At 42.9% G+C, this 23,320-nt stretch overlaps 1 protein-coding gene across 2 annotated transcripts; it reads right to left on the reverse strand.

The window, feature by feature from the left end:
- Window positions 1-9,083: 9,083 nt before the first annotated feature.
- Window positions 9,084-22,079, reverse strand: pkp2 (plakophilin 2). Of its 2 annotated transcripts, none has more exons than XM_080518014.1 (13): window positions 21,851-22,079; window positions 19,696-19,754; window positions 16,492-17,078; window positions 16,276-16,414; window positions 15,930-16,137; window positions 15,658-15,835; window positions 14,760-14,877; window positions 13,548-13,709; window positions 11,792-11,965; window positions 10,953-11,106; window positions 10,698-10,872; window positions 10,547-10,622; window positions 9,084-9,666 (listed from the first exon to the last, which is right to left on the reverse strand). In XM_080518014.1, the coding sequence occupies exons 1-13, from the start codon at window positions 22,041-22,043 to the stop codon at window positions 9,604-9,606; spliced, it is 2,286 nt and encodes a 761-aa protein (XP_080374140.1). In that variant the 5' UTR covers window positions 22,044-22,079; the 3' UTR covers window positions 9,084-9,603. The 2 variants fall into 2 exon arrangements, with proteins under 2 accessions (XP_080374140.1, XP_080374139.1); XM_080518013.1 differs by having other exon boundaries at window positions 11,792-11,968.
- Between the last annotated feature and the right edge of the window lie 1,241 nt (window positions 22,080-23,320).

Raw genomic sequence — 23,320 nt, forward strand, 5'->3', positions numbered from 1 at the left:
TGTTCCTCTTATAAATGTAAAACTTATAGTGTGGCTGCAGGTCCGCCGGGTTGTCACGTGGATTAATTTACAGCTGAACTGTGCGTTTGATCCTGGACATATGGCCGAGCCGTGGCGTGATGGATGTCTTCTCACAGGCCGACACATCTGACACACGCGTCAGGATTTATCACCAAATGTTCTGCGTGACGCCACTGATGGTGGATTCTCAGTCATTTAAAACAGGTAGTTTTTTTGGTCTTTCAAACATCTAAATCAGGAAAAATATTCACACAGATACAAACAAATAGTGCATATATAGTATTTATATGGGTTATAGATGTATACCTGTGTGTGTTGAAGTAAAGCCATCAGTCATTCTATGCTACAATGCGTTTGTGACTCCCAGCCTGATGGGGGAGGAAGATTTACCCCCAAAGTCATGCTGTCAGGGTGTAAAAACACCCAGAATGCAACAGGAGAAGTTTTCTGGATATTTCACTGTATTTTGCTCCAGAAGGTTTAATTAAAATTGGCTTTTGATAAGATTATCGTCATTTTCTGTAGTAAATGTTTGTTTTTTGCAAAAATATAGACATTTTCACCTCATATGCTTTGCGCCACATAAAGAAAATGTTTTAAAGATTCAATTGAAAGGTTATCATGTTTCTATTATATCACTCAAGATGAATATGTTTGTATATTGGGGAGGGGTGCACTGTCTGATTGACCGTGTATCTGGGTATGGATGCAATAATATGTCTTCTATATTAGATGACATTCTTACTGTATAAATTTAGATATATAAAACTTTATATTTTTACTACATAGGAATCCGGTAGAAGAGTAATTATAAAATATGACTATTGAATATTGGAGAAGAGAGAATTAGTCACGCATGATTATTTGTCTAAATATATTTTCAGAAAACTTACCTTTAAATAATTATATTATCACCAAGGGGGTTTAAAAATGGTTTGGTATATGTGTGTGTATGTTGTATATGGCTATAGGAGCATCGATGTGTGTATGTGATTGCACTCTGAACTAAAATGGATTTGACGTCCCCGTTTTAAGAGGTATAACATTTTTTGTGTGTCTTACAAATCCATCAGTCTGCATTTAAGCCATTTGTCACAAAATGACTCAGGTTCAGTGTTTGAAAGGTTAAGCTCAGAGGAAAGGAAGTCATCAGGACAGAATAATACAAAGTAACTGGATTTCAATATTGTGTGTGATGAGTTCCTCCAGCGTGTGGAGGAGGGTTGTCCACTTTTAAACATGATGAAGTGTTTGTCTTTAATCCCTCGTAGTTTTTATTCTTACGTTAGAATATATAAAACACTTCAGGTTGCCTCCGTGTGTGTGTGTGTGTGTGAGTGTGCATGTGTTCAAGCACATGCTCCCTCTGTATGTTGTATAATCGCTGAAAAGGAAGTGAAACTTGTTTAATCCTCTCCTTTGGTGTAAACAGAGCGTTAGTGCGTGTGCCAACATGAATTTTCTCTTTTGTGGTGAAGATAAAGAGAACGTGCTTCAATCAGGGCCGACATGTTTCTGCCCGCAACTGTTGTTCTCCGTACAGTTTAGAAGCCTCATTGTTACACAGATTTAAAAGCTTTTAAATGAATTTAGCTAGGATGTGAGATTGTTGCAATTCTTGTTGTCGCTGCACACGAACACACAAATCTAATTCTTACTTTAAACTCTATTTTTATAACAGGATCAACTTTAGTATGTGGGGGGGGGTAGTGTTTATTTGTAACATTTCTTTTATTATTTGATTTAGGCCATGTTGTGGCGTTTTCATTTCAGAAAAGTTTTGCGTTGACGCAGTAAAAAACGTTGAACACGTTTCCGTTTTGTTTTTGTTGTTTGATTTTCGAAATGAAGCCACAGAGAACAGTTCGATATAAACACTAGCAATGGGAGAACGCGGACATTGGTACAGACAGACGACGAAGCTGGATTGCTGTGACGGAAACGGACACCAAAAATGCGACGGAAGTTTTGCGTTTCCTCTTGAAAACGCTGTCGAGTAAAGAGAATGTATTTCAACCAGGCGTGATCTCCGACGCCCCCTTTTGAAAAGACCCCGTCCATAAACTAGGTGACGCAAATTAAATGAAATGAGACGGCGGCTTCGTCCTACATAGTGTCAGCTGTTTTTCTTGCAGTATTTATGCCACAGCGCCTTCCTGTTTACATATTTGAGCTGAAGAAGCCTCCAACTGCTAAAACTGAGAATCAACATCTGTCCTGACATTTACACGTTTTCTTCCTCTCGGGTCGTGAAACATTCATACGTCGCTGTGATTCCTTCTAGTTTTGGAGAAGTCGAAGCTGCCCTCTTTCTTCCACACCACCCAGGTGGATTCATGAAATGTGCGGCTGGCAGATTCACGCGGTTTCTCCTCTTTCTCAGACCGCCGCCGCCGCTCTGTGTTAGCAGTCAGGTCAAGAAGCCGGCTCCCCACACCTTCTGTTGTCGGGACTCCGACACTCCAAAGAAATCCATCTCTTTTTCCTCAAAGGCTCCAAGCGTTCCTCCTCAAACCACCTTTTCTCCGCGGCGCGACCTCCTCGACCCCAATCAGTCGCGAGTCAAGCAAGCAGAATTTCAAAAGCTCGCCGCACTCCTCGCTCCGCTTTCTCTTTTCACGGCCCTCGTCCTCCATCGCCTCGCCGCCGGTTCGTCCGACCGAGGGCTTCCAGGTCGGAGGCTTTACAAGAGGAACCCCTCATGTGCTCCGTCCGGCCTTGACGCCCCTCACGCCTCAGTCGACTTGAGTTTTGCTCTGAAAGAATGACCTTTTTTATAAAAATCAGTTTTGTTGACGTGGTTTTATGAGCCGTTCTCAGTGCTCAGGCCTCGTTTCAAGTGGAAAGGAATCGTTTTTGCGTTTTCAATTCAGAAAAGTTTCACGTTTGCACAGCAATGTTCTGAAAATGATGTCCGTTTCCATGGCAACGGCAGAAACACGTAAAAACGATGTAGCTTTCATGTCGGGCCACTAGTGGGTGTTGTTGGTTGCATACATGCAGAGAACAACAAGTTATAAACAATAACAATCACATTCTAGTGGACAAACGACCAAGTTGGATTGTCATTATGGTGACTGTCAAAATAAAAGTACCAAGTCCAGGAGAATGTGGACTGGGAGTCATGACACGATGGAGGAAACATTCTGATTGTTCATCTTCTGAGCATGTGCAGAACTACTAGCTACTACAGCTGTGGTGCACATGACCAGTATTGGAGATTGAAGCATTTCAAAAACGTGTGTTTTCCCCCCGTTTACCTGACGACAGAGTCTGAGTGATTTCAAAATGTTCCACCTTGGGAGCAGTTTTCAAAATGTTGCATTTTCACTTTTTCCGAGCACCAGTGTCGTGTAAACACAGACCCAAAATGCTCCAAAGGTTTTACGTTCTCACTTGTCACGTAAACAGGGCCTCCGTCTTTGTCTGGAAATCATGAGTGAATTTGTCTAAATTCCGTTTAGTAATTTTTTTTCAACTGGCTTCATTTCTGCCGTAACGCCAATATTGAGAGGTCACAGTTGCGAGATCTGTTTTCTGAGATGCTACACACGATTTCACCATTTTAAATGTAATAAAGCCAAAAATAATAAACCAAGCCGCATGTGGCCCACAGGCCTCAGGATGCCCACGTGTGATTTAAATATAAAAACAATAGAGGTAAAAAAAAAAAAAAAAAAAAGTCAGATTAAATTAAAACCTTTTCTTCCACACCTGTAGCTTCAATATTGAGTTCATGACATTTAGTTTGGAAGAATTACACTGCCGCTGCTTCAGGAGCTGATATTATAGTGAAGCTGGAGTCCGATGTCACGGTAATGTATTCCTGTCAGCCATAAAAAGAAGTTTATATTGGAGAAATCCAAAACCTGACAGTTCCTCTCCTCACTCCGCTTGTTATCTGGGGGACATAAAAGTGTCACAGTCTGTATTTTCCTGTCACATTTAGAATCCTGTTGTGGAGTTTTATCCACGGGCTCAGGCAGTCTTCTCTGTGTGTGTGTGTGTGTGTGTGTGTGTGTGTGTGTGTGTGTGTGTGTGTGTGTGTGTGTGTGTGTGTGTGTGTGTGTGTGTGTGTGTGCGTGCGTGTGTGTGTGTGTGCGTGCGTGCGTGCGTGCGTGCGTGCGTGCGTGCGTGCGTGCGTGTGTGCGTGTGTGTGTGTGTGTGCGTGTGTGCTTTTGAGTGTCACTCCTTCAGACAAGGTAAATGTGTGCAACTGTCACTGCTGGAGAAAAATAAAAATCAACAATCTGACACTTTTTTTTGTTTTTTTTCTACTTTTCTTCGCCTTATTTAATATCTCAGGTTTCCTCTTTTACATTTTGGGAGTGCTGGATGAATTCAGCATTGCTCCTGACCTCAAGCCAACTTTCAATCGTCTCCAAACCTGCTGAAACATGATCATCTCTGCCTCAAATCACATGAATGCTCTTTGAAAACAAGCATGATTTAACACTTTAACGACTTGGATGTTTGGATTTATTGATAGATTCGTTCCAAAATGTGCAATAACTGCCTCTTTTTTATGAGATCGCTGTCATTGAACACTGTTTAATCTCGTGTGTGATTGGATGGCGTGCTGCACGATACCAAATACTTGTGCACGCAGCTCTATTTTTTTATTGCCTCCAGCGAGTTTTCAAATCTTTCTAGACGTCATAAATTGTCCAGGATTTATGGTTATGGGAAGTTTGCATGCCAGATCCTGTCAGGACGGAGCTAAAAGGGTTTCAATATGAGATATTCTCCTCATAATGAAGTGATTCTCATTCCTGTGTCAATATGAGCTTTAATTTGGATGATGTACGCACTGCGCTCATCGTTTTGTTGTTTTTGAACAATGACAATAAAGGAGATTCTCTCAAAACTGGACCAGTGTTTTCACCATCGGACCTGATTGAAGTCTAATTACATCTCACATTCGATGCGACACATCTCAATGAAACATGAACTTTTTCCTGTTTAAAATGGATTTGGTGCCTTTCCATCAAACCCCTTGATTTTAAGGGGTATAACATTTTCTAGGTATTAAAACTAGATGACTCTTAATTAATTTATGTCACAAAACTACAAACCGTTTGTACTAACAGTGTCAGCGGTGGGAGAAATCTGGCGGCACGTCAGGCTAAAGAAAGACGAACCGGTTAAAAAGACGAGTGCATCAAGAGAGTTAGAGAGAGTATATAGAATATATTGAAGGAAGGGACCGGATCAGAGCTCAGTGCATCTTTTCAGTTGAAAACTGATGCAAATTTTAAAAGTTTGAAACTTGAGGCTGAAGAGGCTCCAGACCACTGAACGGAACCCAAAGTGTGAGAGCTTCTCCAACGGGAGGACGATTTGAAACGCCACATACCAAATGATGAGTTGTTGAACTCTTAAACCGATGCTGGGAGAACAGCTCAAATCCAGATTGAATTCAATTTGATTTGGAAGCAAATTGGGAATTGTTGTATGTAAATGTTATTCACCACAATCCCTGACTGACTGATTTTCCTTGAAATTGATCGACAGAGGTCATGTCTCTTTATACATTTTGTGTCTGGAACCATTGTAAGAAAAGGTTTATGATGCAGAATCCACTATTTTAATGTGGACCATCTGGTTTTAAACATGTTTCATGGATGTTAGCTAGTTTGGGGGGCAAGAAGAGGGAAAGGACGGGAAAAGAGCATTTTTCTAAATGAGTGTTTACCTGGTCTGCTATTTTATAAATAACAACAACAAAAGAAGAGCAGAAGACCTCAGTCAATATTTGGCCCCATGGATGAAATTCCTCTAATGATTAAAGTTGTTTTTTCCTCTCCAGTCTCGTCATGCTCAAACTTTTTACTCAAACGACCCGTCACGCCTCATGTCCTCCCGTCTGAGCAACAATAGCGGGCGCTCCATCATTCCACTTTTTATTAAAAGATCTGACTGACGACACTCGTCTGCCCAGGAAACCATCATTACTTTTTTCCCCCCTTGTTCCTCCATGATTAATTACTGTTTAGATTACTCATGGTCCTGAGTGATCCTGTCAGTGGACAGGAATGTTTAAATCCCCCCCCCCAACAATGGTCTCAGTGTAACGTCCAAACAGGCTGCAGATATGTGAACCGATCCTTTCTGTGTATCGAACATGATCAAGTTTCTCCACACCTGCTACCACGTGCTATTTTAAATAACCCTCTGCCTTTTGGTCTGTTGCTCACGCCGACCCGGGAAGCTGCCCGTCATAATTCTGAGAGGGCGTCGCACAAGTGAGGATTCAATTACTTGAATGTCTTGTGAGCAGGTCTGATGATTCATTTGACGCGACGAAGCTCCTCTTGAGAAAGAAGAGACGGGAACTATTCACGTCGGCTTTTGTTACAAGGATTTGGATCCAACTTCTCCACTCGACCAAATCCAGGCCTTGAATATCCAGGCCTTTGTCCCCCAAAATAGTTCCCATAGTGGGTGAATCAGAGATTATTAAGGGGGGAAAAGAGAGAGCAGCACGGAGTTCAGCTCCTCAAATAGAAAGGCTTAAGGTTTAATCTGAGCGCTAAACCACTTAGAAGATTTTTATGAAAACTCTTACTGGAGGACAAAGAGAAGAAGCCAAGTCCTCTCTGTCTCTCTCTGCTGCACTACTGCCCTCTGCAGGAAATCCAACGCACAAACGTGTCTTATTCATGACCCCGAGGAGGTGTGCAGATTTAAAAAGCAGCATGTTTACAACTGAAAAGTGTTTTCATTGAATTATTCAGCTCCCTGCGTGAACTACGTTGCAGTTCTCTGCTGTAATCCAAATCAACACGGTCGTTTGAGATGAACCTTCCTGCTTTTTTAGACACATTTACTGGAAGTAAACAGAGAAAGAGTAACTTACACGAGCTCTGAAAAGCAATTTACTGTACTGCCACGCTACATTAGAGTCTCACGCAGAGGCTGTGTGTGCGTGTGTGTGTGTGTGTGTGTGTGTGTGTGTGTGTGTGTGTGTGTGTGTGTGTGTGTGTGTGTCCATTAAGAGTCACTGGGCCAGAGCTGTAATTGCTTCATGGGACACTGTTAATTTGATTTAGATTATTTAACCACTGAAATCAGGCAGAGGTCTTTATAGATTTCCCCGATGAGATCAGCCTCATTAGATGAAGAAGATCTCAGGGGGAATTTGGATGTTTGAATCAAAAATTAAAGAAAAATATCTGAGCATGAATGTGGTACATGGTTTCTCTTAGATGAAGCAGAATGAAGAAAGCACAAGATCACTCCACCGTTTGAATACAAATCGAAATGAAAAGGGAAACGGGACAAAGAATAAATATATCAGAGTGGACAGCGAGTTTGGCTGGAAAAGCTCGGTCACATATTTTCCTCCACCCTCCCAGAAGCAACTGAAGAAAACCATTAGTGTGTATTCTGGAAATGTCAGCCTATAAAACCCTGTGGGAAGAAAACACACGGCAACAAATGTTCAGATGTCTCTGCAAAGTTCTTTTTTTTGGACTCATAAATGAAGAATGACCAAAAAGAGGCCAATATTAAATACTCTGTTGACTCTCATAACAAATGGCTTATAAAGATATAGAAGGTAACATGTGACTTTCAATAAAATGTTTCTATGACACTGGTGAAATTAATTTACTTAGCATTATATAGGCAAACCTGGGATAATACACCGTGTGTTTACGTGTATGAATGTCCAGGGACAAGACTAGCAGGGGTGTCAGACTCACTTTACTTCAATGCAATTTGATCCCAATAAGGTCAGGCCAGTAAATAATAGGATTATAATCACAAATAACCACAAGTCTAAATCTGTCTTTGTTTTAGTGCAAATATATTAACAATTTCCCATTAAATGAACCTTTTGCAACCTGAACTGAGGCATGATATTGATGAAATTGTTGTTCTTTCTTTTTTTTTTTTATTTCAGATCAGTGGATTTTTATGACACTATTGACATCTTCAAAGGTAGAAAATATTTGTTTACATGTAGCTGGAACTCTAATGTAGTAGTGTAGGTCATATTACGATCAGAATAATATGTCAAATAAAAAAAAAAATTACCATTGATGTTAACACATTTCTGTATCTGTAAAGTAATCCTGGTCGTCTGAACTGATTCATTTCAGACTAAAGGGCGCCCCTGGTGGTCAAATGAACACATTGCAGTCCAGATTCTGGAACGTCGGACACCCTTTTCCTCTCATCGTGTTTTTTTCTCTCCTCTTTCTTCTTCCCATCCTCCAAAAATAAGGACTTTCATTACATGTGAATTAAAAAAAATAGGATATCTTAATTTGTCCACTCTCAGCAGAATCTCCATCAACTGTCTTGTTAGTTTTCAATTAAAACCAAACTAAAAAAGTTACAAACTACTTCTAGAAATCCCTCTCCCTGCTTCCAACTCCGGCCCGTCACAGAGAAAGTTCCCAGATTAGAATAAAACTTCCATCTGTGGCACTTTTTACTTATTACTGTGATGAATGAGTCAACCTTTTCTGGGTTAACACATTCATTTACAGCAGCGAGGACGTACACACATTGGACTCTGCAGTCGTTTGTCATTTTATAAAGCGAAGACAAAACTGACCTTTTTAACAAATCCAGACATCGTTAGCGAGGAAACGCAGATTTAAGAGAGGAAGCTGTTTATTCGTTTACTCTGGATCAGGGCTTTTCTCGGGGGGTGGAGGGGCAAGACAAGTCTCAGAGTTTGAGGGATGCCGTCCTCCAGCATGGTTTTATTGTAATTTGAGAAAAATCTGAATTAAAAATATTCTATTAACTGCATTTACTGGGAGTGTCGTATATAATGACAAAAAAAAATATTCACAACGATTGCAGACTATCTACAAGGACATTACTACGTAGTGAAAACAAGAGATGAGGCATGACTTCTGTGTGGATCCAACAGCCGATAGAAGAATTTCGCATCAGGTGACGTCAGGGAGTCTCAAAGCAGAATAAATGAGAAAAGCTGAGGCGAATGGACACCTTAATGGATGAAGTTCATTCAAAAAATGTTTATTTGTGAACACGACTGCAGGAAGACGGTAAACTCAGCTTGTTTGACATGTTAAAATACTTTTGTGATACGTATGCACCAGCCCACTTTAGAATTACTCACTCCTGTTTATTTAATTGTGGATAAGCTTTTTTTTTTTAATAGTGGTTCTCTGTTAAAGCACAAGCAGAACACCTTCAACTGTCAAGCTGCCACTACACAGTAGATATAAACTACACAAACATGAGGAAACACTTAAAATGTGCTCACTGTTCTACATTCAACTGCACGACGACAGCAGCCAGAAGGATCTGATGGAGCTAAAAACGTGCTGCAACATTAATGACATGTGATCGTCGCATGTTTGCAGCTCGAACATGAGGAGGGCCTCTAATTCAACACGACACCTCACTCCTGTTTTGCCATCAGCACAGCGTGCTCCAAGTGAAGAGGAAGAGCAGAAGGAGAAACACGCTGAGAAAGTTAAACTTTCTAAAGAATAGTTTGTACAGAGAAACAGTGCAATGGTTGGTTTAAAACAGTTTAAAAAACAAACAAAACTAAAAACAAAAACCACATGGCTCAGGTTTTATCATTTGGGCTCATCGAGAGTTCACAACCTTTGTCGTCCTTGTATTGATGAAATCGGACTTCTTGAATCCACCCTGTTGAGAGAAAACGCAGTGTTAATTAGCCTGACCTTCGCTTTTATGACGCATTATCAGAATTTAGTTTGAATCTTGACAGCCCCCTAGTGGGTCTGATTAACATCAAACACCAGGGTCTCATAAATCAAGGGAATAAATAACTTGTAATTGTAATTAGAGAGGCAGCCTCCTCACAAACAAGCAGTTTTTATTCATACTTTGAACTCCTTCACTATAAACTCATGTAAACGTTTCTGAAAATGAGTGGCTGCTGCCGTGTCTTTGTGATAAAACCCCACACACACACACACACACACACACGCGCGCGGCAGAGAACAACACGCTATAAACATTAACGATGGGAGAACACAGACATCGTTGTGGACAGACGACCAGTCGTCATGGAAACGGGGCCTCAGACCCTCTGAGACCTCCGGCCCACTTGGACTGGGAGCCGCTATCGGTGACCTTTGCCGACATGCTGGCGATACTTCAGCCAGACATGTGAGGTAACCTTCACCGTCTTTTCTCTGGGGTTTTTTTTTCTTCCTCCCGTCAATTCATGTCCACTTTGTGCAAAAAAAGCATAAACAAGTAACCGATTCCTTCAAATGGCACCGAGAATCAAAAGAAGAAGTTAATTCACCCCTTTTTACATTAAATAAATCCTGTGATCGGAGCTTTCAATCGCGTAACGCACAAACGAGAAGTTTTGATTAAAGCTTGAAATGCAGGCGTCACAAGTCATCTGAAAGACGAACATCACAGAGATTGAGACGCGCGGCGCCCAGCACGTCGAGAAACGTCTCTGAAGCCGACTGCGCGCTCGGAGAAAACTCATTCCAGCGGAGGAAATGCGAGCGTCCTTGAAGGAAGCGAGCGTGTGATGTGCGCTGACCTTCTTCAGCGCTCCGTGGAGATCGCGGTGTTTCCACATGGCGTGCAGGAGGACGCAGGCGGCGTGACCCGCGCGGCTGCAGGGAGCAGAAGGGGGTTAAGTCAGGCAGCCGGGCAACACCGTCGCCCCAAAACCAGCCGCGCCCACTTACCCGTCGTCCGTGTCGGCGACGTTCATGATCTTGGGCAGCGCTCCGTGGTTGATGATGGCTTTGACGTGCTTCGCGTCGGTCTGGCTCAGGTTGACGAGCGTCTGACACAGGGAGGTCGTGACCTCGCCGGAGTCGCCGGGCAGCATCCTCACCACCTCCGGCAGCAGCTGGTTGGCTGGGGGCCAGAGGACACGTGTGTTTCACTGCACGCCGTGTGCGCTTCACGCTGCGGCTCGTGTTTGAGAGGAGGATTACCGATGTCAGGCAGCAGCTCCTGGTAGCGAGAGAGGTTCCTGATCAGGAAGACGGTGGATCTCTTCACCTCGCTCTTCCCCTCCTCTAACACCTTCTTGATGTGCTGCAGGCCGTTTTCTCGCTGAACAATAGTGAAGGCGATGGCTTCAGTCATCTGTCACACACAAAAAGTATTGAAACAGATGTTATAAGGCACCACAGGGCCGACACAAGACACGACAAGACAAGACTCACCGAGATAGTCCCTAATATGTCCCACAATGGGGACATTCTATAATCATTATAATACATTTGATCTATAATGCACTTTTCATTTAAAGAAATCTCATATTCGTGTCTAAAACCTCCAACAAGTGGCTGCAGTGTTCATTCACCACTGTAAAAACAAGGAATTGTTCAAATGTCTGCTGGTCATCAGGAAATCATTTCAAATAGATTTCAAAAGAAAAAGACCGTTTAACACAATTAGTTTTCAAATTCTACCAGAGTCCAACAAACAATCAACTGTCCAAGTCAATCTTGTTTTATGCTCCTTCCAGCTCGTTTAACAGATTTCATTCATCTTCCTTAACTGCAGAAAACAGCAAAGCTTGATAATAAGTTAAGTTATCAACAAACTATGAGATAACTTTAAATCAATGTTGTTTTACTTTACCTTTCAGAAATAAATCATGAAATAACTACAGAATGTGCACATGAGCATCTGCTGTGTAGTAGAAGTCCACTGATTTAACTTCTTCACCGAAGTAGAATCACAGGAATAAAAAGAATTGTTTTCCTTTATTTTGAGCTTATTGAAGTCGTAAAACAGACCCAGATGTGACCTCCTCCCTCCTCACCGATCTGTTCCCGGCCGTGATGTTCTGCAGAGCTCCGATGGCGGCCTCCTGGGTGCAGTGCCGCGTGCTGCAGGCCACCAGGGACAGGTACATGCGCACCGTGATGGGGCTCCACAGCCACTCGATGCCACGGGGGTTCGCCTTCTCCTCCAGCAGGGGGCGCCGCCTCTCCAGCTGCTGAGAAGAGCAGAGTCAGGAGGTTCACCGGGTTCAGCTGAGCAGCATCTTCACACACAACTAGAACATTTCAGATGGAATTTTTGTGTACTGCTGACCAGCATGTCAGTATGGATACTAGATTCTAGATACTAGATACTAGATACTAGATACTAGATACTACACATGTGTATGTGTAATAACAGTAAAAGTTATAATCTACCAATAAAGTGCCAGTAATCGTTAAAAAGTATCAATAAAGCACCAGGCAAAAAGCTGCAGTAAATGTACCATTCAAGGTGGATGGATTTTGGTGAAAGACACTCACAAATCACACACACACACACACACACACACACACACACACACACACACACACACACACACACACACACACACACACACACACACACACACACACACACACACACACACACACACACACACACACACACACACACACATTTTTTGCATTAACGGTTTGTTGCATCGGGAGCAAAAGTCATCGCATAATATTCCCCAATTCCCCAAAAAGTCAAATAAGAAAATTATGATAGTAGTTAAAGCAAACACCAAGTTAAAATATGAACAATTAATGCATTTTTTTATTTTATTTCAGAAAACATCATAAACAACTTGGATTTACTTTGAAAACACTGAAATCTGAAAGGCTTTTTTGGTTTTGATCGTTTCTACACACTAACTTTTCTTCAGCAATCACTATTTTTTACAGCCGGAACATTTCCACTAATTCACACAGTACGCATTAGAGGCTCATGTCATTTACCATTTTTTTCCACTGCAATCAACTTTTAACTGTAAAATTGCAGTTAATGTCTTGTTTCTAATCCCGAGATGCATCCATTTAGATTCCTACATGACGTGAATAAGCTTTTCATATTTTGAGTGTAAGACTTTGGCAGGTCGACACAGACGCCTGACATTCACCAGAACAAACGTCAGTGGGATTCAAATGAACATGAATCTGAGTTCTGGAGGCCAGTGAGGCTTCAAAAGATGACAAAAAGTGAGAATACAGGCTGTCACAGCTGCATATTAATGTCTGTGGTTTGAAAAGACACTCACTAATCCCCATACATGCTTTACATACAGATGGCTCTGTATAGGGAACGTGAAGAAAATGATTTGAGAAGAACGCCTCTAAAGTTGACAAACGTTGCTTTCTTTAGTGGAGAAACTTCAGTTGGACTAAAACTGGGTCTTAAATGTGCATTTTGACATGTCTGCTTGACTGAAACAGACCAAAGCCTGTATACACACCAGTCGGACTGGAACAAGGTTTTATGTATAAAAACAAGAGCTGAAAAAGAAGTGCAACAGATAGAAAGGAGGTTATGTGCATATTTGCAGCTTTTTCCGTAGTCGTCACTCTGGTTTGCTAGCTTTCTAGCTCACTCTCGAGTATAGTTGGAATGTGTAACTGGGAACAACCCCGAGGAGCTGAAAGAGCGCAAATCGTTTCCTGTTATTGTGTCTTTCATTTTTCTACGACTGCAGTTAGACACAGACAGGAACACATGTAAACGTACACACGAGCAGATCCAGGATCCTGCGCGCTAAATCAATTCCAGTTCGTTACCTCTGTGATTTGGGCACCGCGATGCGAGAAGCAGCCCACGGCTTTGGGCTCGGGCGCCAGCTTTTGCCGAGACGCTCGGAGGTCTTGTGTGTAATGCTGCGGCAGCTCCGACTCGATCTGATAGGACAGGTTGTGCAGGATGCAGGCGCAGTTCTCTGTGGACTGCAGAGCAGACGGCCGTGTGTTAGGACACGTGGAAACACCACAGCACAGTCTGATTTGCTTCGTGTGTAATACTTGCTTGGAGTCGGAACACATTTAAAGAGCGAGAATTTGAACTATTCTGAAATTTGAGAAGTTTTAGTTACCAAAACTATCAGATTTGACCAAGTTCTAACAGGAAGAAGCTGTGTTCTGTTGTCTTTTCACTGTCTGAGCTTCTAGCAATGGAAATGTGAACCTTAATTTGTTTTATTCGTTGATCTTTCCATTAACCTTTCTTCTTTTATAGGCTTTTATATGGCTACATTTTATTGCCATGCTTACACGCGAGACAGGGCAAAATGAGGAAATGATTCAACGTAAAACAAATCAAACAGCACAGACAATAAAGACTATAGGAACTGACAAAAAAGCATAATCAATCATCTAAAAAGTGCACAGTAATATAGTATGAAACCGCAATATAGAATAAACAGTATGAGTGTTGATGCTAAAGTACGATGAGACCTCAAACCTGTCCAGCTGTTCTGAGTAATGAGGATCATGAGAAGGTCTATTGAGAAAAACGTTTGCCCTCCAGAAGAAATTTAAAATATTATATCCGAGCTGCAAAGCTGCTTCTCAATTAGTAATGTTGAGTCAATCTGAGAGATATATCCATATGATAGATTCATAATCCAGGGGGGAATTCAAGATACACAAGTGAAACAACAACGTCTGAGGCTTTTGGGCTTTTGACGATTACCTACTCACTTCACAACCAGAACTGTAGAAGAATGAAGCCAAAGAGACTCAAAGCCACAAAATACACAGCAGAGGCTTGAATGTTTTTCGGAAGAGGAAACAAGTGACAGAAGGAGAGTAAATCTAAAGTCAACATGTCAGCTTTGAACCTTTTTCTTGCAAACGAGGAGTGTTTACTGGTGAACAACAGGATTTAATTCTGGCCGAGCTCTGCTCTCCAGCAGGAAAACTAATTCCCCACAACATGAGCCTTCTCTCTAATCCGATGAACAGTGTCAACCTGCCAGATCCGGACTTTGCCTTCACCTTGTCGTCAGTGTCACGGTTGGCGACGGTTCCCCGGGTGTAGTACACCAGTGAGTCAATAAGGTTCTCACACTCCCTCATGGCTTCCCTGACGTTGGGGCCAGCCGAGCTCAGGTTTCTGGAAACAGTCAAAACAAACAAGGAGTGCATGCGTTTCAGTCACAGAAGCAGATTTCCGCTGCATTTGGACCCATACTAGGAAAACTTCAAACGTTAATCTGGATCGTTTGGCGAAGCCGTGTCTCCGTTTTTGTATCTGACGGCTTTCAGGAGACAAATTAATCCGTTTTTATTACATGATCCGACCTCACTAGGAATAGAAATACAACAATTAGCATTTAGAAGTGTGGACCAGGAGCTCTTTGTGCCGTGAGGAACAAGAAACAGAGGAGGAACACGTCAGTTCTGTTCATCCAGCCGGGGCTCAAAAGGCTTCAGAACATGATAAGGAGAACTTGATAAGACCGAGCGAGGCAGGACTGAATGATTTCAGCTCGGCAGAGCGGGGAGAAGAGAGGGCCACATGAATAATTCAGCCTTTCACTCTTTTCATCTGGCTATAGTTGCCAGGGGAGCGGTGCGTCTGATATCTCCTGCTTTGTAAACAGGGGGCGGGGGGGTGTGGGGGGGGGGGGGACGAGGAGAAAGCAACACGATGATGCACAATCTCAAACCACAGCAGATAAACTGTGGCCGGATGGCAGAATGCAGGGAATACAAGCAGGGTGCACAACACTTCAGTCACAGGCCTTTTTCAAAATTCAAGTCACTGAGGAACTGTTAAATCCAATGATTGTAAACGATTATGTTGCATTGTGTGGCTAACTGTCATTCTATTTGAGTATTTTCCAGTTGGGATCATCTTGAACGACCTCCCTGGTGGAACGGCGAGGCTTACCGCAGGCAGCCGGTGGCGTTGTAGAAGGCATCGGCGTCGGCCAGGAGCTCGTGTTTCGGGTTCTCGCCCTCGTAAATGCCCGAACTGGGAACGAGGACTGAGCGGGTGAGGACGGACAAGCTCTTCCTGGAGAGAAGCTCCTTCAGAACGTCGTGGGACGAGAGGTTCCACAACACCCCTGGAAGGGGAGAGGAACGCAGTCTCTCATCTGGAAACGGGTAAGAAAACTCTTCGCGTGCGCCGTCGCTCTGCTGAGCCCAAACCAGACTGACCGGTCAGCTGGCGCCTGGTCTCCTTGTCGTGACTGCTGCCCAGCGCGTGCAGGATGATCTCCACCCCCTCGTTCTCCTTCACTTCCATTTTGTTCTCGCTGCTCTGGAAAACCACGTTTCGCAGCGCCCCGGAGGCGACGCGCTGCACCTCCTCGCTGTCATTGTTCAGGAGCTGCAGCAGCTTCCCGATCCCTCGGAGATAGTACATCTGAAAATCAACGAGCGAACAATCGATCAGCATCGCTGATCGGTTCCTGGAGGAGTTGGCGCAAATAAAAAAAGGAACTCACTACTTGAGACAAAGCAAAATGCAACCCGAGCCCACACAGCGGACGCTTGAACGTACCATCTTTTTCGCATCCGCCCTGAGGAAACATTGATTGTGTATGTAGCCCACAGCATTGATCAGCGTCTCCTCGTTGTCCTGGGTCAGAAGGCTCACCGCCCTCTCCAGCGTCATCTCTGGAGGCTTGTTCTCCGACCTCCTGTGGGGAAACACACGCGTGATTCCAAACGTGAGCGCAGCACGCCGTCAAGAGTGCAAACCCAAGTCTTGCCTTACAGCGTTGTGATGTTCTGCGCCTGAATGTGCTGGAAGGGAGCGTCCGGCTCCAGTTTGACCTCCACGCTGCTGCCGGACGGCGGGTACGACTTCAGCCTGATGGATCTCTGTCCGGACCGCCGCAAGTGCGCCAGCCAGGCCAAGCCGTCGTCGACCTGGGTGGCGCCGACCTTCACGTCGCCGCTGGCCGCCCCGAAGCTTTGCTGCCGACTCATCCGCGAGCCGTACTCGGCGCTCTGCTGAAATGCTGCGTTTGTGAAGACGGACTGTGACCCGCTGGCCTGTCTGAAGGACCGCTGCCGGGCCGTCCGACGCACCGACGTCGACGGGTTCGTGCGGACGGCGTGAGGAGCCTCCGAGAAGGCGTAGCGCTGAAATGAGGATTCAGACTCCGGGATGTTGTACTGCAGAGTTCCCACGGCGTGGGCGTGGGCGGGGCCGGGGACGGTGTGCATCCCCTGACGGTACGTACTGTAGTTGAAGCGGCTGCGAGGCAACACCGGGCTCGCCGGCGGCGACACCTCCACCCTTCTGGAAGGTCTTTGCACGTAGTTACTGGAGAGTGAGCGATGAGCGAACCCATTAACCTGAGGAGGAGAGAAGAACTGGTCCACTTTCATACACGGCCACATATCTGCAGGCAACGTAGCGTCACAGAGTAAATGGAGAAGAGCCCCGAGCAGTCCAGCTCTGCACATCTCCAGTCCAGACTCCATCAGGGAATCTTACAAATGTGAGGCAGAAGTGCCAACCACTACACCCCCACCATGCTCCATGTTCAACAGTCTTACAGTCTATTAACTATATGGCCACAAATGTCATCTTGATTGGGTAAAATAGTGTCATAATAACCTTTAAATGTAATCTTTCCTTTGTTGTAGCACCGACTGTACAGGATGGAAATGGCTATATTTTTGCAAAACCAAACATTTATATTAAGAAAAATGACTACGATCTCAACAAAAAGCCAATTTTAATGAAACCTTCTGTTGCAAAATAAAGTGAAATGTCCAAAACACATAGTTATTGCGTGATGGGTGTTTTTACAAACTCACCCTGACAGCATGTTTTTTTGAACTCATGCTGGTTTGCGAGTTTTCACATCTCAGCTCGGCTCGGAGTTTGCGACTGTTTTAAAAAAAAAAAGTATATTTGAAAGTTCTACTGTTTGGTGGTTTGTCAGGATTGGCCCACGGGACTTATGTCTGACACTCCTGCTTTACACTGTCAGAATGCAGTCAACATTTTATTATGATTACTTTAAAAGTAATGGACTAGACCAGGGGTCGGCAACCCGCGGCTCTTTGGTCCCTCCACTGCGGCTCCTTGAGCCTCCGTCCCACTGCAGTTCATCCTGGAGGGACGTAAGGAGGCAAGGCCACCCAGAGACGGACGTAAGGAGGCAAAGCCACCCAGAGAGGGACGTAAGGAGGCAAAGCCACCCAGAGCGCAGTCCCGCTACAAAGAGTGGTAAAATGTAGGGTTGTGAACGACGTAGTGATGTGTCGTCATTACAACAATAATGGCATGAAGAACGTAGAATTGCGGCTGCAGGTCATGACAGCAGCTCAACTAGTGTCTGAAGCTGGGAGCTTCCTGTACCTTTCACAGTAAAACTGCGACAGTTCCAGGAGGTTCATTCCAGACTTGTTAAGAGTGACGGAACATTCTAGTGAATTACACAACAACTACAGGATATTAAAGACACACCATCACACTCATGGTTCTAACAATCCACATCTCCCACATTTATCTTCATTTTAATAATGTGTAGCAATAAAGGAGCTGAGAGCTGCAATGCATTATGGGAGCTTCTGTTTGTCGTGTTTTAAATGTAATTATTGGGGGTTATATTAGGTTTGTAGTGTCGGTAATGATTGTGTTGTGTTGTGTTTTTGTTGCTTAGTTCATGTAGTTTAGTTTATTAGTTGTAAGTTGTCAACCAGCAGTGAAGAAGGTTTGGTGTGTAGTGTCCTCCTGGCGTGGTCTGCATAGGGGACTGTCAAAATAAAATGTGTGTGGCTCTCTGGGTGTTGTGTTCTGTAGGAAACGGGACCAAATGGCCCTTCAAACATTAAAGGTTGTCGACCCCTGGACTAGAATAAAATATGAAATACAAGGCTTTTATAAATGTTCACCAACAAGCACATGGATGATGATGACGAACATGAAACAGATTTTATAAAAGCGACGGTGCAAACTGGAGAAGCGATTTCAAAGCGGGTGATTAAGTTGAAGTCGTATGACTGGGATGATTTTTATACAGTAAAGTTAATACCAAGTGAAAGCACATTGAAATATTGAGTCAGCACAGGGGGTGTGAGCCCACCCCAGCCACCCTGACCGCCTCACGCCTCGTCTCCAGTCTGTTCTCTATCGGATCCTCGTAACTAAGAATGGCGACACGCCAACGGACACCGTGGTCCAGTCGTCATCGTCGTCCTTTGTTGCGTTTGCTTCGGACAAAAATGACTTCACAGAGGTTTGACGTGGCCTTAATATAATGACCACATCACATCGAGGCTCAGAACCAGGATCACAAACCGGCTCGGTGACATTTACAGTGTCAGTAATGAAGATGTGGAGCGTATAAAGTCATAATCTTCTGTAACTTTTGCATTGTACAAGGGACAAACAAGCACAATGGTCAATAAGCGAGATATAAAATGTACAAATAAGACAAACGTACATATAAATATGAAGAAACAGAACATATTTTTCATTTACTCTCCAATCTGTGGCGTCCTCATGAGCTACGAATGGATAAAAACAGACAAAATGCAAGAAATAAATGCAACAACAGTCACTTGACGCTTCTTATTCTTCCAGTCAAAGTTGGAATTTAAATGAAGTTCTGAACTGATACGAAGGTTGTAAAAACTTTATTTCTGTTGAATATGATAGCAAGTCGAGGCATAGCACTTCTCTTTAGTGTGCCAGTTTCAGACCTTCATAAATCGGTTGAATTAGTTTCAAATCATATCTGACATCCAGCGAAAGATGAGAATAAAAATCAGTTTGGAGGCAGTGACCAAACACACAGATCCTCATTTGACTGCAGGCAAATTGTAAAGTCCCAGATTTAAATTGCAGGAGGGAACGTGGTTTGTTGTTTTGTGACGCTCAAGAGAAGAACCGAGGCTTTTCACACCAGATCAAACTTCCAGTCACTTTGTTCTGTGTGCAGGAGAAACTGTGACATACCTTAGTGTTTGGTATGAATCCATCTGCTGCCTCCAAACTCCTCTGCAAGTGGACCCCCCCTGAAAACACACACACACACATCAGAACAGATCTTCCTTCTACTGTATAAAAGTTATATATATATAAATAATCATATATTCACCATGATGCAGACGTGATGCAGAGACCAGTTAATTTTAATCAATTGCCAAAGTTCAAAGTCAACACACTTTTTCTTTTAACTTGAAAACACCTTCATACCTGCTTAAAACCTTTACAAAGTACAATATAAATACTAAAACTCAACAATTCAACAAGGTCTACCTATATCTTCATGAAAAACAAAAATACAATTATTTAGTCTATTGTGATAGAATCTGTGTATCTGCATTTATTTATTTTTCGTATTTTAAATAATATCCTTCCATAATTAGTATACTTTCCTATACATTATATTATTTAAAGCATAATTATACATATATGTATACACATTTCTTTATTTCAACAGATAATTAGTATGACTATAATAGTCGTCATATGTGTATATGAATTGATTATTCAATAGGTGGATAATATATACAGTATATACATGGAGAAGGCGTGGCATTTAATAAGCTGTACTTCTTCCTGCTTCTTTTCGGACATGCAACCTGATTAGAATTTGTCTGCTGTCGCTTATTCACAGTTTTTTGGGTGAAATAGTTTTGTCTGATTAAAAAAAAAAGAAGAAAGAAACTAAATTAAATTAAATAAATCTTATTTCATTTGTTTTCACCTTTTTTAAACACAAAGTATTGATCAACTGCTGGGTTCTTTCTGCATTCTATTGCGATTCTCTGACTGAACCTCTGAGGAGCGTGGATACGAGCGCTTCACTTTGCCAACAGAGAGAAACAGTGAACAATCAGCTGCAGAAATATAAAACCAGATTGTGTCAGCCGTCACCTCTCAAACGCACACCGGTGAAACTGCAGAAACCTGTTGGACAAGAGCAGCGGTGTGCATTCCTGTCAGGAAAATCACTTTATTTAGTCTAAATAGGCCACAGGCTAAACCCTATAGGAGCTTATATAGGAATTTATAAAGTGCTGCACACTCTGGGTATTCGGGGGATCTTGAGTGGCACGAAACAATCATTTAGATTTAGTTTTTGCTTAATTCATATTTGTTTTCACATACTGCAGATTAGAATAAGATCTGTGAGAATAATGTTGGTCAGACACTGCATGAATGGTGAAATTACTGAATAGTTTAATTAGCATAATACACAACTTCTCAATGGCTTATTAACCCTTTAACGGGCTTCCCAACACAAAAAGCAAAGACAAAATTATGTATTTATCTTAAGACCCATTAAAACTCCACCTGGACTCTCTCACACTTTGAATTTCACTATATAGTCTTTTTATTGCACCTGGATTTGTCTTTGAAGCCTCCAGGACTCTTTAAAACCAACTCAAACCATCACTCTCTCTCTCTTTCTCCAGGACTCTGATTGTTTTAAATACACTTGTGTTCTTCAGAGCTGACCCAGTCTCTTTAACTGGTTTCTCCATAAAGTGGAAACAGAAAACACGTGCATATCTTTATGTGTAAACACACAATAATCCAGATAAAATAAACTACAAAATGACGAGTTTCCCATAGTTTTCCAAGTTGGAAAACTACTTTTTATTTCTCCATATCTTAAATAATAGTGCACTTAGTGCTGTTTTGTATTATATGCAGCTGTGGATCTGGTCATTTAGAATCCTATTATTATCATTTAACATTTAATGTTCTGTTATTTGTTGGAACAGTTCAACATCTGGATTTCCTGGAAGGGATGACACAATTTAATAAATTGTATAAAAAAAAACAGCTTCTGAATAATTATTAATTTGATCTTTTTAAGCACACAGGGACATTTCAAATTAAACTTGGCTATTTCAGGCACTTTATGCTGAACCAGGACGACAATAACACGGATCTTTCTTAAATTCAGTAAATATTTCAGTTTAATAATAAAAACACCATCGTGTTGTTAAACAGGGCTAATGTTGCGTTCAAACGCCTGCTTAAAGAGTAGGAAAAACCAGGGACATTTTACATGATGAACCGTGACGCCTTCAGGTGAGAACGTGAGGCGGATTAGTTCGTATAACCACATAACTTTAATCCAGAGCGGCTCGGTTACCGTTTGACACGCTTTTCCGAGCCTTGCGTGCCAAGGTGAGCTGGACCTGCTGGTGGACGCGCAGGCTCCGGTCGCTCAGGTCCGGCTTGGCCGACGCTGCGGGGCCGGACCGGGCCGGCAGAGCCAGGCTGGTGTCGTCCAGCACGGACGAGTCCTGCGCGGGGAGAGCCGACTTGATAAACACCTCGTCCATCGTCAGCGAGCACGAAACGCGTCCACAGGCAAGGTGCCGGCCTTCATTGAGCCAGCCCGGCAGGGTTCGCGGTGGATTCAGTCCGTCCTGCTTTGTTGTGCCCCGCCGGGTTCTCTCTCCCAGGAGGCACCGTCCTGACACAAAGGGGCGGGGCCTGAGCGGGGCGGGGGGCGGGGCCAGAGGCACACCTGCGGTGTCAGGTGTCTCTGCTGGGCGGTATCAGTTAACGTTACTTCTATTATGAATGAAACTATGCACGTTTACACAAGCGTGGGGGAGTTTAAACACACAGCTTCAGATTCTGTTCATCTGCAAAAGGGACACAATTTGTGAAAATCAGACTGTGGGGATAAGAAGAACATCCTCAAGAGGATCAATAAAGTATGATTAGCTTTGGTTTAATGTACTGTTGTTGTCTCAGGTGATCGTTTTTCTCTGTGGATGTGAGTGTTGAGTGTGTGTGGTTGTCTGTCTCTGTGACTGAGTGCTGATGTATGTAGGACGTATGTCTTAAAAAGACTGAGATTACTTGGAACTTATACTTTTGGACGAGAATGAAATACTTTTTATTAGTTAGATTCAAGACTGAAGCCTGTTTCACTTTAAATAAAACAGTCGCTCTTTCCATTTCTGGTGCCATAGCGTTCATATGTTTGACAGATTTTGTGGGCAATGGTTCTTGTACGTACACGTCATAGCTTTGCTTTATGAGTTTGATTTGGTCTGAGCATTCATCTTTATGTGTACTATTTAAAATTTGCTCAAATTTAAGTTCTGTTGGGGTATTTTGCAGTGTTTTAGATATTTTGGGGCCTAAAATAAATTTCCCGATCATGACAATACAGAGTATTGTATTGATTTGTATTGCATTATAGGTTTGGGACTATGGGATATCATCACATTGACGTCTATTAATCAAAATGTCTAGTTTCCAATATCAATAACACACATTCACAGTATCACCAGTCAGACTAGAGTCAAAGATCTGATGAGGAAACTTTGTGTTTTGGACACAGGCTCAGCTGGCCCTCCTCTTTGTGATATCTTCTGTTGATTGTAGTGACACATTAACCAATCATGAAACCACAATGTGCACAGGGAGTTTGTTTGTCAGCAGACATTCAATACCAGCATGTTTGCCTGTGCAGTCAACCATTAACTGGAATCATCATCTGTGTGATGAGATCACCTCTTCTACATTCACCTCTTCTTTTTCATGCACATGGCATTCAAAGTTCACTTTTAACATCTTGAAATTCAAACTCTATCCTATTCCC

The sequence above is a fragment of the Blennius ocellaris genome (assembly GCF_963422515.1).
Source record: "Blennius ocellaris genome assembly, chromosome: 22".
In the NCBI taxonomy this organism is placed as follows: domain Eukaryota; kingdom Metazoa; phylum Chordata; class Actinopteri; order Blenniiformes; family Blenniidae; genus Blennius; species Blennius ocellaris.